Source organism: Gopherus evgoodei, chromosome 3 (assembly GCF_007399415.2).
Source record: "Gopherus evgoodei ecotype Sinaloan lineage chromosome 3, rGopEvg1_v1.p, whole genome shotgun sequence".
Taxonomy (NCBI): Eukaryota; Metazoa; Chordata; order Testudines; family Testudinidae; genus Gopherus; species Gopherus evgoodei.
Genome location: NC_044324.1, coordinates 200076385 through 200093391, shown reverse-complemented (window position 1 = coordinate 200093391; position 17007 = coordinate 200076385). Strand labels below are relative to the sequence as shown.

At 40.4% G+C, this 17007-nt stretch overlaps 1 protein-coding gene across 4 annotated transcripts in view; it reads left to right on the top strand.

The window, feature by feature from the left end:
• Nucleotides 1–730: 730 nt before the first annotated feature.
• Nucleotides 731–17007, top strand: part of EFEMP1 (EGF containing fibulin extracellular matrix protein 1) — a 79357-nt gene continuing 63080 nt past the window's right edge. The window contains exons 1-4 of one of the 4 annotated variants that reach the window (XM_030557817.1): nt 731–904; nt 3038–3125; nt 6280–6328; nt 6490–6753. In XM_030557817.1, coding sequence (XP_030413677.1) covers nt 3042–3125; nt 6280–6328; nt 6490–6753 — 397 coding nt within the window. In that variant the 5' untranslated portion in view covers nt 731–904; nt 3038–3041. Of the gene's footprint in view, nt 905–1165; nt 1254–1301; nt 1324–2232; nt 2241–3037; nt 3126–6279; nt 6329–6489; nt 6754–17007 lie in introns of those variants that run through there. The other 3 variants (XM_030557816.1, XM_030557815.1, XM_030557818.1) reach the window with 3 other exon arrangements.

Genomic DNA, 17007 nt, shown 5'->3' with positions numbered 1-17007 from the left:
ATCTTCCAAAATGCCTATTAGCATTCACTATAACAATGCTGGTTGTTACTGTTAGCCATATCAATATCCAATCTGGTATTAAATCTTGCTGACTTTTTTGGCCTCAGCAACATCCTGTGACAATGAGTTCCACAGTTCAATTATACATTGTGTGAAAAAAAATATTTTGGTTGGTTTTGAATTTGCCACCTTTCAGTTCTTTAAACACTCTCTTGTTCTTGTGTTCTGAGACAGAGAGAATGGAATCTCGTCATCTACCTTCTCTAGACCATTCATCATGTTATATACTTTTATCATGTGCTCTCTGATTCATCTCCTTTCTAAAGTAAATAACCTTATCTTTTTGGCCTTCATATGAGTTTTCCCAAGCCCTTCATCATTCTCATCACTCTTTTCTTCATTCCCTCTAATTCTGCATTTTCTTCTGTTAGCTAGGGCACACTATTCAAGAGGAGGCTGCACCATATATTTATATAATGGCATTATAATGTTTTCCATATTAATCTCCATCCTAGTGCACTCTGTGTCCTTTTGACCACCGCAGTTAAAGCAGATGTGCCTGACTTCCAATGGCAAACTCTCTGGGGCAGGGACCTGCCTTTTATAGCCCCCAACTCCGATAAGCACTTACTTTTGTGAGGAACTTTACACACAAGTGGTCTGACTCCTGAAGACACTCCCGCACATGCTCAATTTGAACAGCACGAGCAGTCCCATTGCAACCATATTGTCCCATTGAGTGCTGAAGTCTCTGCAGGATCGGGCTCGTCCCATTTTGTCGGGAAGGGGACAGCCCGCCCCCTGGAGCTACCGAAATAACGACGCGTTCACATTATTCTCGCTTAGCCTCGGAGCAGCCTGGTGCAAGGGGCGGAGGGGCAGCAGCTGGGGTCTCTCAGCAAAGGTGACACGCTCCTCTGTGGGTGGCACCGCTGGGCGTGGGGAGAGCGCTCCCATCCCCAGTCTGTCTCTCCTCCCCCGCAGCGTGCGCCCTAGCCGAAGGGGTTAATGCACTGAGCAGGGGCCGGGAGGGGGCGTTCAATAGACACCACCGGAGGGGGCCCTTGGTCACTGAATGCCAGGCCGGCGGGGGGAGCAGGCGCGCCAGGCAGCCTTGCGAGCGTGCAGAGAGGACGGGCTGGGAACCGAGCGCGGGGCCAACCTGCTGCGGAAACTCGCTCTCTTCCCCGGCGGCGCTTGCCAGGCTAGCCCCGCTCCTAGGTGCCCTCAGAGGAGCCCTGCTCTGCGCTCAGGTAAGGCGCTCAGAGCAGCCCGCGCGGGAGACGAGGAGTTGGGGGCGCACTGCGCACTGCTCGCCGTGGGGTGAGTGCGGGCGTGGGGCACAGTCCTGCGAGAGCTGCTGGTGAATTGCTCTGTGGGCCGAGCAGACCTGGAGTGGGGATAAGATCATGGAGTGGGGATAAGATCATAGGGCTCGGGGCAGAATACAACTCCCGCGGGTTAGTGGCGCTGGCTTCCCCCGTCTCCCCCCCCCCCCCCCCTTCAATGCGCAGGGAATGGGGGACTGCTTTGCTTGGAATCTGGGCTACGCTGGCAATGTTAATCAGGGCATGGGGGGAGGTTGAGCAGAGAACTTTTCTGAGTTAATTGAAATAGGAAGTAACCCGAACTGAAGATGACTAGATGGGTTTATTTTTAAAAACCTTCTGAGAATGGAATACATTGGAACTTCCCACGCTTAGTTTATAAACTGGTTCTGCCAGGGACTTGGGGAAAAGTTGAATCCTGCCAGATTTTGGCCGCAGGTACATCATGGCACATCAGTGTCACCAGCTCTGGATCAGGCTGCTGGATGCTGCCGGGTCTCCCATTTTCTGATCCAAATCTGAACACCCAGAGACCATGTTTAGCTGCTCCTAGCAACCTTGAAAACCCTGACCCTGATACACTCCAGTGCAGCAGCGCCACAAAAAGCATTTTTTGTGGCCACAGTATGTTGATAAACATAAATTAATTCCTTGAAATGAAGGGTCAAATACAGTTGGGTGGTAATAGTGCGATTGGGAAGGTCATGGCCAAAAGTCAGCCAGATTTAGTCACTGGATACAAGTTTTTGCAGCACTGTTGCACTATGATAGGTAGGGTTCCTGAGGATTGTGGTGGACTAAGAGACACATACATTTAAATGGGAAATTGGGGAGTAGGCAGCCAGCACTTAGCCAGATCCAGCAAAGTACATATGCCAAATGAGAGTTGTTGGTAGCTTTCCTTGTACCTGGGTGAGTGGAGATCCAGACTGTTTTGGTGGAATAATGGAAGGTGATACAGTTTCTGGGTTTGTGGAAAAATTGGGCAAGACCCAGCAGCAAATCAGAGTTTTTGTGGGACTGTTGCATATGGGTACTTCAGGATCTGGATTTTTAAGGTGCAGTCAGAGCAGCTAACCCTATCTGTTTAGATGATGCAGTTTGGGGGACTAGGGCCAACAATTGTCAGGATGCAGGTGCTAGATCTATCATTTTGCAGTGCTGTTTCAACAGGGTCTGGGATTTTTTGGTGCCTTAGAAAGGGCTAGACTTAGTCTCTATTTTGATAGTACAGTATGGGAGTTGTTTACAAAAACTGGCAGGATCCAGGTAAATCCCATTTTTACCCTTTTTTCCCCCTGGTTCTTTTACTTGTTATATTTCTCACACACACATTTCTGGTGGGACATGAAGTCATTTGAAAATTAATTTTAAAACCAAATCAGATAATTGCGAGGATGTTGTAAGTATGTATGGTACTTGGGTTATGTTGTTTTAGAGAACAGACACTTGAGTGTGATGCAGTGTTAATTGCTATATTATTTTAATGTCTGTTACTTCAGCTGGGGAAAGATAAAACAGACTAAGACATTGCTAAATCTCAGCCACTTCCTCATAATCTAACAAGGGCTCCATCTTGCCCTCCTTATTCTTCAGTGGAAGTCTTATCCTAGTAAGGAGTGTGGGATATGCCCCTATAGCTGGTTATTCTTAGTCTTTTAACAGTAAAATGTGCTAAAAATTGTTTTGTTTTATTTCTTTCTTTCAAGATTCATGATGTTGACAGTTATGTTCTTAGCTGCTTTCACTCTTACTACAGTAAATTCACAGGAAACTGAAGAAACTATAACATACACGGTAAGGTTTAATAGACTTTAAGATACTTGTTGCTTAGCAGGGATTCTTTTCTAAATAACCCTTGACAGAGAAACCATAGTTCTTTTCCAATATAGTGTTCAGTTCAAAGTTCTTTGACTTTGTATTTTCATCATAGACTAAGGTGCTTTTATAGTGAAACCAAGTTTCAGACTTTGAACTTGTTGGTGATACCTTCTGTTTTGAAAGGTTTATTTAGGTACTGAATTATATGACTTGAACAAAATTATAAGATGAGGCATTTTCCCTACCTTTCAGAAAGATTTGAACCCTCTGGAAGTATTTTTGTTTTGTTTTATGGATGCACAAAATAGACTGGAAAATCATAAATATACAAAGTAAATCTCATCCATAACAGAAAAGGGTTTGACATATTGTTATATGCTATTCCAAGTTCTGTGAAATAAGACACCCAAGCATCTTCAAAATTACAGAAATACTGTATATGACTTATTTAAAACAAACATATTATATTAATTACAAATATATGAAACATCATATATGTCGGCTATTAGTCAAAATGTTTTGCTCCATTTCTTTGGGAGATTTCAAGGTGGTTTAACAAAATATAAGTACTTTGTAATGGTAGTCAACATTTAATGCTGTATGTAAATTACAAAATTTTCTAGCTGGTATATTGTCAGTGTCAAGAATAGTTTTGAACAATTATTTGAGTGGCTGTGACCAGCTGCTAATAAAATATTGGAAATATGTTCTACTCACACCCTAAAATTGAAGTGATAAGAATAGAGGGGCAGGGCTGTCTCCTTTATATGTTACTTTTTCATCTGTGTTTGCTCATTTACTTTTGTAATGAATATCACTGGCAAAGTAATGTTTACATTGGCTTGGATCATGAAAAAAACAACACATTTTCATATTTGACTCCTATTACAAACAGAGGCCCTGATCCTGAAACTTGTTTCATGTAGGTGGACTGCTGTTCCTGCACAGAGCCCCACTGAAATCAGTGGGATTCCACACAAGCAGAGAAGTTTGTCCTTGTGGAACAAATTGTAGGATTGTGGTCAAAGGGCCTGAGATCATGCAATTGTTGCTCACATAAGTAGTCTCACTGAAGTCAGGGGACTGCTCACTTCAGTAAGTGCTGCAGAATCAGTCTATATGTTATAATTACTTATGTTACAGCAAAATGCAATTTATAAAATGTTTAAAAGTGAGATTATGCCTAGTACCCAGGCTCATTTTCCATTTTTTATTGCGCATTCCCTAAAAAAAATATAGCATTCTTCCAGTAAGCTTGCCTAGTTTCATTTAAACCTACCATAAATTTTTCAAAAGCCTGTAAGTGATGTAGGCTGCCAATTCCCATTTTTCAAAGTGGCTTTAGCACTTAGAAGCCCAAATCTCATAGAATGTCAGTGAGACTTAGGCTTTAAGTCCCTAACTCGCTTTTAAAAATGGGATTTAATTGCTTTTGAAAATTGTACCCCTATTACACTAATATTTTTGATACATGTACTATATGCATTTAGGGCCAAATCTTGATTCCACCGAAGTCAGTGGCAAAATTCCCATTGACTTTGATGGGAGCAGATTTGGCTCATTAGTATTAAGTATACATTACTTCTGTTGTGCATTAGCAGGAATTGGGTGATTCAGTAAATACATGAATTTGCTTGTTTTCCTTTGGGCTTGGGTTTTCATAGCTACAGTAACTTTTGTGGTGTCAACTCAGCATGCAGTCATTCCTTTAGAGAGCTAGAATTATAATACAATTAGCTGTCCTCTTACCCCCTCCTAACACTAGAGGCTTTTCCCTCCAGCTCACTGCTACATTTGGCAGATCACTGATGTCACCTGTGAATAAACAAAATGTTGTTGTTTCTACTGCTGATTCAATCTCTATTAGTAACAAGTTTCTCAAAACAACTTCAGCATAATACATTGAGCAATATGGATATCAACACTCTGGGTCAAGTTTATCCCTGATGTAGCTCCACTAAAGCCAAGGAGATACAGCAAGAATTAATTTGGCTCACTATGACCAGCTGATTTATTGAGTCAACTCCTTTTCTGCAACACTATGAGAAATAATATATCAAGCAGGACAGAAACATGTACTACATCTTAGTTTATCTATTGAGGTTTTACATCTGTATCCTCATGCACTTCAGCAGCACTATGATGCTCAGTCAGTTTCCACTAACTGTCATTGATAATTAAGATGATAATTGTCAGATGATAATTAAGCCTCTCAAAAATTAGATCTTGTGTTCTAGAAAATGAATACTTTAGAGAAGAGGGAAGATGCCCTTCTAAAAAGTCTGAGACCTTAACCCTCAAACTCTTCCTCACATTTGTAGTCCATACTGATGTGAATAGATACATGGACTGCATGATTTTTATCATTTGAATCCTGCAAAGTCATACTCACATGAGTAGTCCCAGTGTTGCAACTTACAATTTTATCATGAGTCTCACAATACTTGCTGTTTTTCCTAAAGCCCAATCTCCTGGAGTCATATGATTATGTGAGAATCTCAACTTTCTTCTTTAAAAAAATAAGGTAAGTCTCTAGCCCTCCTGGCTGCAGAGAAAAGCTCAAGAACATGAACCTTAATGGCTCAAAATCAAGAAGGCAGATAAAAAAGAGCCCACAATTTATTATTTTTAAAAATCTCATGATTTGGGGCATGATTTATTATTTTTAAGCTGGCAATACTATAGTTACATTGACATCAGTAGGACTACTCATGTGGGTAAGGCTTGGCAGGATCAAGGTCTTGAACTGGAGCGTCATCTACACTTTTATAAGTCAAAGAATTTAGGATCTGGTCCTGCAATATCTTGAGAGCCTTCTCCAACTACTGACTTCCCTGGGAACATAGGAAGCTCATGTCACCTTAAAAGATCAGGCCCTAAGTTTGTCAATTTAGAATAGACATTAGGCCAACATTTAGGAAAAGATTATCCATTTCCTGTTATAAACTACTGCTTAGTTTTGTTACACAGCAGTATTGCACTGAGATCTATTTCCCTGATATTATGAAAAATATATAACCAGCCTGGTTATTGTTTGCTCAGAACACAATTTTCTGTAGCAATAACAAGTGCATGAAGTATTTAAAATATGAATTAATTGGTCATTTTTCTGAATCTCTTTTCTATACAGCAATGTACAGATGGCTATGAATGGGATCCTGTCAGGCAGCGGTGCAAAGGTATAGTAAATCTTTACAAGTGAAAGAATTATTGTCTTCTACATCCCCTGTTTTGACATTTTGGACAATACAAGTGTGCTTGCATGCCTTGTTACATTACTTATGTTAATGTCTGTAAAGGTCACATTTTAAAACATGACTTGTGTTGTTGCTAACCACAGATATTGATGAATGTGAAATTGTCCCAGATGCATGCAAAGGTGGGATGAAATGTGTTAACCACTATGGAGGATACCTCTGTCTACCTAGAACAGCTCAAATTATTGTAAATAATGGGCGAGAAGACACAGCTGCTGAATCCACTGGTGGACGAAACAATGTCATTCGACGGACCCCTGCTGATCCTCATCGACCACCTCCAAATCCAACTCACCAAATACAGTGTGCAACTGGGTATGAGCAAAGCGAGCATAATGTGTGTCAAGGTAAGCAATTGCCTTCTATTAACCTTTACATTCATGCTCAAAGTGAATGATAGAAAACCCTATGTACACACAATGACAGCAGTGGAGTTTTGTCCTTGCCAGCAATTGCATTGCTGCATCCTAGTATCGTACACATATATTTCCTCAGGATGTTCTTTGAAATTTGTCATTTATATATTTCACTGTCACAGTTGAAGGTAACAATATTTGCGATAAGCAAATTCAGTTGTATTAAGTATTTTGGATTACATTAAATGTGTCTGAGATACACTGCATTGAAGAAAGTAGGCAACATAGTACCTGGGAAAGCGAGCGGTAGTCTTTCAGCTTCAGAGATTTCCTGAAACTATATATTTTCTCTAATTAAAATCTGAATGCATGAAAGATTAGTTGCACGATGAACTTTACCTTAGACTCAAGCTATAATGTAGAATGTTTCATATATTTAGATCACATTTGCCTACAATCTCTATCTGAAAGACTAGGAACCAAATATCTGAACAACTTGTGCTCTTCCGATTTTAAAAGAGTATATCGGCTGAGAGCCTGCCAGCTTACTTCCAATATGAAGGCTAGTTATCCCGTGAAACTATGGCAATGAACAACATCCATATGAGTGTACATACATCATGCACAGTTCCACAATTCTCAGAGTATTAGCAATGCTAATGTTAAATTCAAGAGTCAGACTTGCAACACTATTCTAAACTGAGATGGTTTCTCATTTGTTGTTTGTTTAAATAGTTTACTTGAACATCTGTTACTTTTAGGAAGTATACATTTATGGAAGAAAAGATGTTGGGGTAAATTCTGCCCTTGATTCATAAGCATTGTTTTCAGGCAAGTCGATAGGAAACTTGTGGAGCACTCAGAGTGCCCACTGAAACTTGGCCTGTTCATTTTTTCCATCCTCTGGCTTCAAAATCAATGTAGTCATATAAAATAGTAGTAAAGTGGCTATAATCAGGGCAAGCTGCGTTACACAGCTGTAGTTCCTTTCTCCTTAGTATTCATGTATACAGTACCAACATCATTTACTTACTAATAAGTAGAAGCTTAGTTATTGTAATAGAAACTGTTTTTAGTTACTACCATAAATCAAAATTTCAGCAATGATGCTTCGTCTGTCTGACCAGTGTATTTTATGTCTTTAATTTCAAAGTTATGGTACATATAACTGAACTTAATGTGACATTCGTTAACATTCATTTTGTTGAATTTCAATGTTATTTCAATTTAATGGATTGTGTAATATATACTATATATTATAGTGTTCATAAGTAACTCTAAAATGTTTTAAATAGAAGTGTGTTTCCTGCTACATTCTTTTTAGGTTTACAATTATTTAAGGTGCCAGTATGGAAGTGCTTAATTTTATGTAGTATTATTGCCTTACTGTGTTCTGAGTATTTTGAATTTTCATACGAATTTATAAAATTCATGGTATAGTGAAGTATTAATTTCCTAGTGTTGAACAAAACGTTCTAATTTCTTATACCAGCATTTTTTGAGTGGAAACGTGCTTGTGGTATTAATATTTTTGTCTATTCTTTGGCTTCCAGAAAGCTTTCTAATTAAAGATAATACCAGTTTTGTAAAGGCTTTGGGTAACTATAACAATAATTAACTAACTGTGGCTAAAATCTTAACTTTGGCTAATCATGTTAGAGAAGCAGACTGTATGAACTAAGGATGAAATCTTAGCTCTATTAAAGTCAGTGGTAGTTATTATACTGAATGAATCCCAGTTCCAAAATGGCTAATGGTCACTATGTTTGAAAGAAAGGTTAAAAGATTTTGGAGGATTTAAAGTACACACACAACTTGGATATCTTCATGCATTGCAATGCTGAAAAGATCTTATAAATGATATTGTTGATCACCAGTGGCCCCACAGAGGATTTATTTAATTGTTGTTAAAAGTTCTTATTGCATATGACAATTGCAGGAAGTACCCAGGGAATCTGACTTCCATACGTACAGGGCTTGTCTACATGGCATGGAAAAGTGCTCTACAGGGCAAGACATTAACTTGAATGCAGTACCTTTTAGAGCACACCAGCAGGGTCTACATGGGGAAGTTAGAGAACAACCCATTAGAGCTTTCTACGAAAAGAACTCTTGTAGCGTGCTTTGCCACACTGTGTAGATGAGCCCACAGTCACATTTAAGAATGTTTTATTGTTTAATTCATAAAAAAAAGTCCAGCTCCTTCTAATTGTTTACAGATGTATGACATTTTCCTCCTAGTCCAGCAACACTAAATAATATTTTACAACCAGTGTGAAAGTTTGAGGACCTCTGTTTAAAACAATAGCATGCTCTGAGGAGCTATATTACTGACATCATGTTGGAGTAAGAAGGGCCTTCTGTTTTAATACAAATGTCCACTCCCTTTTTAAACATTGTGTAGCTATGGTATGATAATCAAAATACATTCACTTTGGTCTATAAATTTGGAATAAATGAGTATCTAAAGATTAATTATATTTGCATTCAATTTACTTCAATTTTCAGCTAATCTTAGTCAACGGGTAAAGTTTAAAGATACACAATGGGCACAGATTCTGTTTCTACTGACATGGAAGGCAAAACCTGCTTTGACTTCAATGAACACTATATTCTAAGCTCTTCCTACAACAATGCTGCAACTAATGTGACTAGCAAAAAAGAGAAATTTAGCTATTCATCCATAATATTTCAGTCATTTTTGTTATTTAAAAGAAAATACATGAAAATTATTAAGATATTTCACTTTGATTAGTATCTACTGTCCATATACGGTATAATAAGTACTTCTCAGGTGGCTTTTGCAACATACAATCTGCCATATTTATCCAAAAACGAAAGTTCTGTTCATTATGCATCGTACATCAGATACATAATACAAAATTGAAAAATAGCATGAATATATACTTATATGATAGGAAACAGTAGTCTTTTGCCTTAAGTCATATATTGCAAAGCAAACACCTTTATATAAAATGCATACAGTAAAATTAGGTGTCTGATTTAAATGCAAAAACTCAGAAAATTCAGCGTTTAAAATTAGGTTTAAAATATGCCCTCAATTTGCTCCATTTTCTCTGATTCACATAGACAACTTCCGCTGATGAAAGTGAGTTGACGTTACTTCTAAAACAGCTCTCCCTGTTGCATTCAAATTGTTACTGAATTGCTGAGCTAAGTAGACAAACCTTTATTTAGAATGCTGACTGGTTTCTAGACTTATTAGCTCTTCTCACACTGGTAAATGTGAGGGCTAGTGGGAGAACATCACCCAAAGAGGGAAGAAGCAGCAAGATTACTGAACAGAAATAGCAGAGGAAATACATTTTTAAATAAACTTTAACTAACGGCCACCAACATTTATTTATGATACGGGAGAGCAACACATTAAAGTTTTCCCATTGACGTCAATGGGAGTTTTGCCATTAACTTCAGTGGGGCCAGGATTTCCCCTCTACTGTATACAAGGAGTATACATATTTTACTTTTACTATATTGTTCAGATCACTGAGGGTCTGATCTCATTGAAGTCAATGGCAAAACTCCCAATGACTTTCATGGTGCAGGATCTGGCCTATATATAACTACTAGCTTTGGCTGGAAAGGCATGACAATCAAAATGTACCTTAATGCACTGAGAAACTGATATGTCTGAGAAGGAAAAAATACATTTTGTACCAGCCTATCATGAAAGCTCCACAAGCAGCTCAGCAAGGAAACTATTATTTTGGTCTCTAACCTGCCTGTAACCGTTGGTATTATGTACAAAATGTGTTTTTGTAGTAGTGTGGAACAAGCCCTGAATATATGAAAGAGTACTGTGTGTGTGTTACAAATACTTATATTTCATCATTAACAGAATCCTCTATAGCGTGTAAGTATTTAATGTGTTCCATCATTATTTTTAGCCTAGGATACAATAGGTCTTTAAAGGTGCATTTGAGTTTGTGCATTTTGTTGTATTTTTAAACTGATACAGTTAGCTTCTATTTTTTGCATAACCTCTTTTTGTGTTTTTTCTGGTAACAGTCTACACAATTATCTACCACATTCAATCCAGGACTTTACCTAGAGAAGCTGAATTAGTGCTAATTAATGTCACAAACCCTGGACCAATTTGTTTGTTGTTTTTTTCCCACACAGAGATTGGTTTATATTATGTTCGTTAATTACACATTATGGTCTTGACTCAGCAAAACACTTAAGCAGTTGCTTAGCTTTGGCTTCAATGGAACTTAAGCACGTGTTTACTGAATTAGGGCCTATGTTAAGACACCTTTGTGATGCTTTGGTGTTCAAGCCAGACCAGTATGGGGTTGTGTCACTACCTACCCTGCAACTTGGGTGCCTTAAATGCTGTGCTACTGTGGCTTACAACCCTAACCCCAACAGCCAGCATATAAACATGCAGGTTACACCCTGGCTTCCACTGCCCAGTTATTCTTTGCAGGCTGACCTCAACATCCACCTAGTCCCAAATTTCCCCAAACCATCTGCCCTATAGTGTCCAACCCTCTTGCTGAATACTTACAGATATTATTACGTTCGCTGCTTCTTTAATGAGACAGTGCCCAGCAGCTTACTACCTTAACTGGAGTTAACAAACACTCTGTTTTAATCAAAGTATTGGATTGTTTTCTAATAAACAGTGGTGGCTCCAGGCACCAGCACTCCAAGCGTGTGCCTGGGGCGGCAAGCCACAGGGGGCACCCTACCAGTCCCTGCGAGGGCGGCAGTTAGGCAGCCTTCAGTGGCATGCCTGCGGGAGGTCCCCAGTCCTGCGGATTCGGCGGCAATTAGGTGGTGGGTACGCCAAAGCCGCGGGACCGGTGGACCTCCCGCAGGCATGCCGCCGAATCCATGGGACCAGGGACCTCCCGCAGGCAAGCTGCCGAAGGCAGCCTGTCTGCCATGCTTGGGGTGGCAAAAAAGCTAGACCCGCCCCTGCTAGTAAAAGTAAAACAAGTTTATTAAACAAAAAGTCATTGGTTTAAGTCATACCAAGTATAAGGAATAAAGATAGAAAGGGTTACAAGCAAATAAAAACAAAAATATGTTTCTAAGTCTCTAAAACCCAATTTAACAAATTAGAGTCTCTTTTTTCAAAGTGTTTCTCACCAAGTCTTTTCTCCAGCATGGCTGACCAGAATCTCTGGACAGGACCCTTCACAGAGCTCAAAGTGGTCAGACCCTTTGGCTTCTCAGGTGAAGGGATTCTCTCTCCCTCTCTCTATAGTAGTAAATCTTCAAAATGTATTCTTCTGAACGGTATCCTCACATAAAGTTCCATTTCCCTCCTCGCTGTAGACACTATGTTGTCTAGTATAGACTTTATGCTGGTTCCCCCCTTCTGGTGCTTTTTCCAATGCAAATGATGTCTTCCTGCAACCTCCAATACAAATAAGTATCACATAGACTTTGGTCACACCTGGTTTGAGGTGTTGGCCTCTTTCCTCTGTCTGGAGAAAACCAGTTTATCAACATCCCTGACACTCCTGGTTTAAACACACACATTTTAGTCACATGTGTCCAACACTGCTATAAAGTTCTTTGTGGGTTTGCCGTATATACGTGACACAAGAACATTAATGAACAGTGAGTTACTAATTTTCTAATGGTATATTACATGCCACTTTTAAGGTAAGTATCATGACAACAGCATGCCAGCTGGCAATGGGGTGCTCTACGAGTCATAAACTTCTTGTTCCCCATAGCCTATCCTCTGGAGTCGTGTCATCCTGTAAGCATCTGCCATATTTGTCTGTCCAAGGCAGCGCTAAGTTCCATCCATTGCTTCCTAGGCTTTCTTCAGGGTCTCTTTCCTGACAACATCTCCATCCATGCTGTCTTCACCAGGCCCTCTTAATTCATCCTCAGTATGTGTCTGAAGCAGTGAAGTCACACTTCCTGGATTTCGTCAGTCACATCAATGACTTTGACTTCCATCCTAATGATTTCATTTCAAAACCTGTCCCTTCGTGTAACTTGCATTGTGTGAAGATATATTGAGCACCACTTGTAGGCCATCTCTCTACCAGCCATGCTTTTACACCATACGGCACGGTGGGGTGTACCATTGTATTATAACAGTTGGACTTTCAGTCTCAGAGTCATACACAACTCCTGAGGTGTTATTCAGCACTATTCCAGCACTCCCCAGTCTGGACTGTGTCTCACATTCAAGCTCACCATCTTCCATAAGCCTGCCACCAGGGTACTTGAACAGGTCAGTTTGGTGCAGGCATGCTCCATTAATCTCTACATCCAGTTTCCCTGTGGCACCTCTGCTGACCCACATTACCTCAGTCTTAGTCATGTTCATCCCATGCCTGTTTAGCTGTCCAGACCACTGGTTTAATATTTCCTATATTAAGACACCATTTATGAAATTTTTAAATATTTATTAAAGGGGCACTATCAAGCAGTTAAAGATTAACATTTGACCATTGTTACATTAATAAAGCATTCATATTGACCTCTTCATTGGAAAAGTTGCCAACCATAACTGTAATTCCGTTGTTCTACTAAGAGTTGTTACACTTTTCCGCTGACGTCAGTAAAAGGCTATACTTGCTCATTTACATGGTCAAAGAGTAATAAAAATTGTTGTAATACCCTTTTATTAACATCAGTGAACAGGAATGGTCTTTTAATGACAGTAGTGATCTAGCATTTCTAAAGCATGTTCAAACAATCTTTGGAGAATCCTCCTCCCTTTGCTGTGAAATTAATATACCATTATAGCATAATCTTCTACTCACCAGCAAGGAACTACAATAACTTCTTCATAGAGCCAGAGCAAATATTTTTCTTTGGTTCACTTCAAATGGTTCCTTTTGGCCTCCATTTCTATAAAGGCTCTACGCCTGGGAGCAGCAGGGACATGCTGCTGCTTGCGGGGAACTGCCTGAGGTGAGCACCATCCAGATTCAGATCCAGAACCCATGCCCCAACCCCTGGCCCCAAGCCGCTCCTGCACTCAAACTCCCTCCCAGAACCCATGCCCCGCACACTCTCCTGCACCCCAACCCTGAGGCCCCTCCTGCACCCAAACTCCCTCCCTCCATTGGTGAATATAACTCTTAGTTAACTGCGACAAAGAGTTCTGTGGCACCTTATAAACTAACAGAAATATTGGAGCATAAGCTTTTGTGGGTGAATACCCACTTCATCAGACAAAAGCTTATGGTCCAATAATTCTGTCAGTCTATAAGGTGCCATAGGACTCTTTGTCACTTTTTACAAATCCAGACTAACACAGCTACCCCTCTGATGCTCTTAGTTAACTGGAATTTTTTACTTACCGGCACCCCCCATTCCCTCAAAACGCCAGATAAAGCTTTTACTGTACTAATATTGTACATCAATTGAAGGCTGTATTTAGCTTAATAGAAAACATCTTTATGGAAGGGTTGCTTCAGTCTATATTTCAGTATAAACATCCCCCAAATGGTATTCATTTGGAATTTCACTATTCACCAGTCAAAAGATTATCTTCCTTAATACTTATTGATTTATTTAGATTTATAAGGCTCCAGGCACATTTCTTTTAATTAAAAGTATAGACCATGTAATATATAAAGCCAAAATCAGAAACTAATGAACCAGAGAAGCCCCTCCGGCTTCCTCTTCCCCTGTGGTCCTGATCCTGTTTCTACCTTCTCCACCCTTGTTGGTACTGCAGGGGAGTTCTTATAGCCCAGTTCAGGGAGAAGCAGGACCAGGATATGCTAAGAGCTGGTCCAGATGGAGAGACACTACACTTGCATGAGTTTCTCATCTGTTGAACTGCTCATCCGGAATACTTTGTGCAGCACTGGTCACCCCATCTCAGAACAGATATTGCAGAATTAGAGGCATTTCAGAGAAGGGCAAAGAGAATGATCAAGAGCCTGGGAAAGCTCTCAGATGAAGAGAGATTGAAAAGATTGGAATTGTCTACCTCAGACAGGAGATGAATAAGAGGGAATGTGTTAAAAATTATCTAAAATAATGAATACTCTAAAGAAAGTAGATTGGAGACTTCTGTTCTCCTTGTCTCATAACACAAGAACAAGGGGACATTCAATGAAATTGAGGAGAGTGACATATTCAAAACCAATAAAAGGAAATACTTTTTGACTTAATGTGCAATTAAATGCAGAAATCACTGCCACAAGAATTCACTGAGGCCAAGAATTTAACAAGATTTTTAAAAGGATTGGATGGGTTATTTGGATGAAAAAAAAATAACCAGAACATTTTTTGGAAGTGATATAAACCTGATGATTCAATGTTTAAAGCAGTGGTGGACAATCTGCAGCCTGTCAGGGTAATCAGCTGGCTGGCCGCGAGACAGTTTGTTTACATTTGCATGGCCATCCACAGCTCCCAGTGGCCGCGGTTTGCCATTCCCGGCCAATGGGAGCTGCAGGAAGCAGTGGCCAGCACATTCCTGCGGCCTGCGCCGCTTCCTACAGCTCCCATTGCTCGCAAACAGCAAAGCACAGCCACCGGTAGCTGCAGGTGGCTGTGCAAATGTAAACAAACTGTCTCGTGGCCCGCGAGCAGATAACCTGATGGGCCACGTGTGGCCTGCAGGATGCTCACCACTGGTTTAAAGCAATTGCTAAATGCTAGAGATCAGGATGAGACCAAATATTGGCGGGACAAAGTACCACACAGCTGCCTTCCAACCGTCAGATCCTTGCACATTTCTCTGAAGCATCTGATGCTGGTCATTTTTAGAGACATGGTAGTGGACTAGATAGACCCTGAGTTTGATCCAGTGTGGCAATTCCTATGTTCAGTGAGTGCGGTCCATGGAGCTGACATAGATCCTCTAGAACTCTCTGTGCACTGGATCTCAGATCAGTCAAAATAGTGAAGAACTGGTTTGTGTATTCATATGGGAGTCCTGTCCCCATTCTGCCACATGAACAAAGACCAGGATTAGATTTTCAGCTTTACTGTCAGCAAACCAGTGTATTTTTGTCATAAAACTAATATGCCATGAAGAAATCAGGGAAAAGAGAGTAAAATACAGACATTTTTCTGTAACATTACTAAGCTTATGTACAAATAATCATATATAAATCATATATAAATACATTAGCTACCTAATAGAATTTAATGTGTTTCTGTATCAATAAATAGAAATCAGATAGGAATATCAGAATGCTTTCAGCAAAAGAGCCAAAGAGTCCTAATGGAAGGAAATATGCACAATACTGAAATATGTTAATTTAGTCATTTATATATTTAAAGCCTGGAGTTCAGCTCTCAGACTAGTCTACATTACGGGGTTAGGTCGAATTTAGCCACGCTAGGGCAATTTAAAAATGACTGCATCCATGCAACCAACCTCATTCCGTCGACCTAAAGGGATCTTAAAATCAACTTCTGTACTCCTCCTCAATGAGGGGAGTAGCGCTAAAATCGACCTTGCTGGGTCGAATTTGGGGTAGTGCAGACACAAATAAATGGTATTGGCCTCTGGAAGCTATCCCAGAGTGCTCCATTGTGACCACTCTGGACAACACTTTGAACTCCCATGCACTAGCCAGGCACACAGGAAAAGCCCCGGGAACTTTTGAATTTCATTTCCTGTTTGGTCAGCATGGCAAACTCAGCAGCACTCAACAGAACAGGTGACCATGCAGTCCCCCCAGAATCGTAGAGTGTAGAATGTTTCTACACTCCCCCTATCATCTCCATCCCTGAGGTTATCGCAGATTAGAAGGCGGAAAAAACGCACTCGCCATGACATGTTTTCCGAGCTCATGCACTCCTCCCGCACTGATAGGCCACAGCTTAATGCATGGAGGCATACAGTGTCAGAGGCCAGGGAAGAATTAAGTGAGCGCCAAGAGCAGAGGTAGGACATGATGCTGAGGCTAATGGAGCAAATGGACATGATGAAGCATCTGTTGGAGCTGCAGGAAAGCCAATAAGAGCACAGACTCCCGCTGCATCCACTGTATAACCACCTACTCTCATCCCCATGTTCAATAGCCTTCTCACCCAGATGCCCAAGAACACGGTGGGGGAGGCTCTGGGCACTCAGCCACTCCACTGCAGAGGATGGCCCAAGCAACAGAAGGCTGTCATTCAAACAATTCGATTTTTAGTGTGGCTACAATAAGCAATGTGGCCTTGTCCTTCCCTTTTCCCCCACCCACTCGGGCTACCTTGTCCGTTATCTCATTTTTAAAAAATTAGTAAAACGGTTATAGTTATTTATTTATTTCGAAGGAGAGAGGGTGG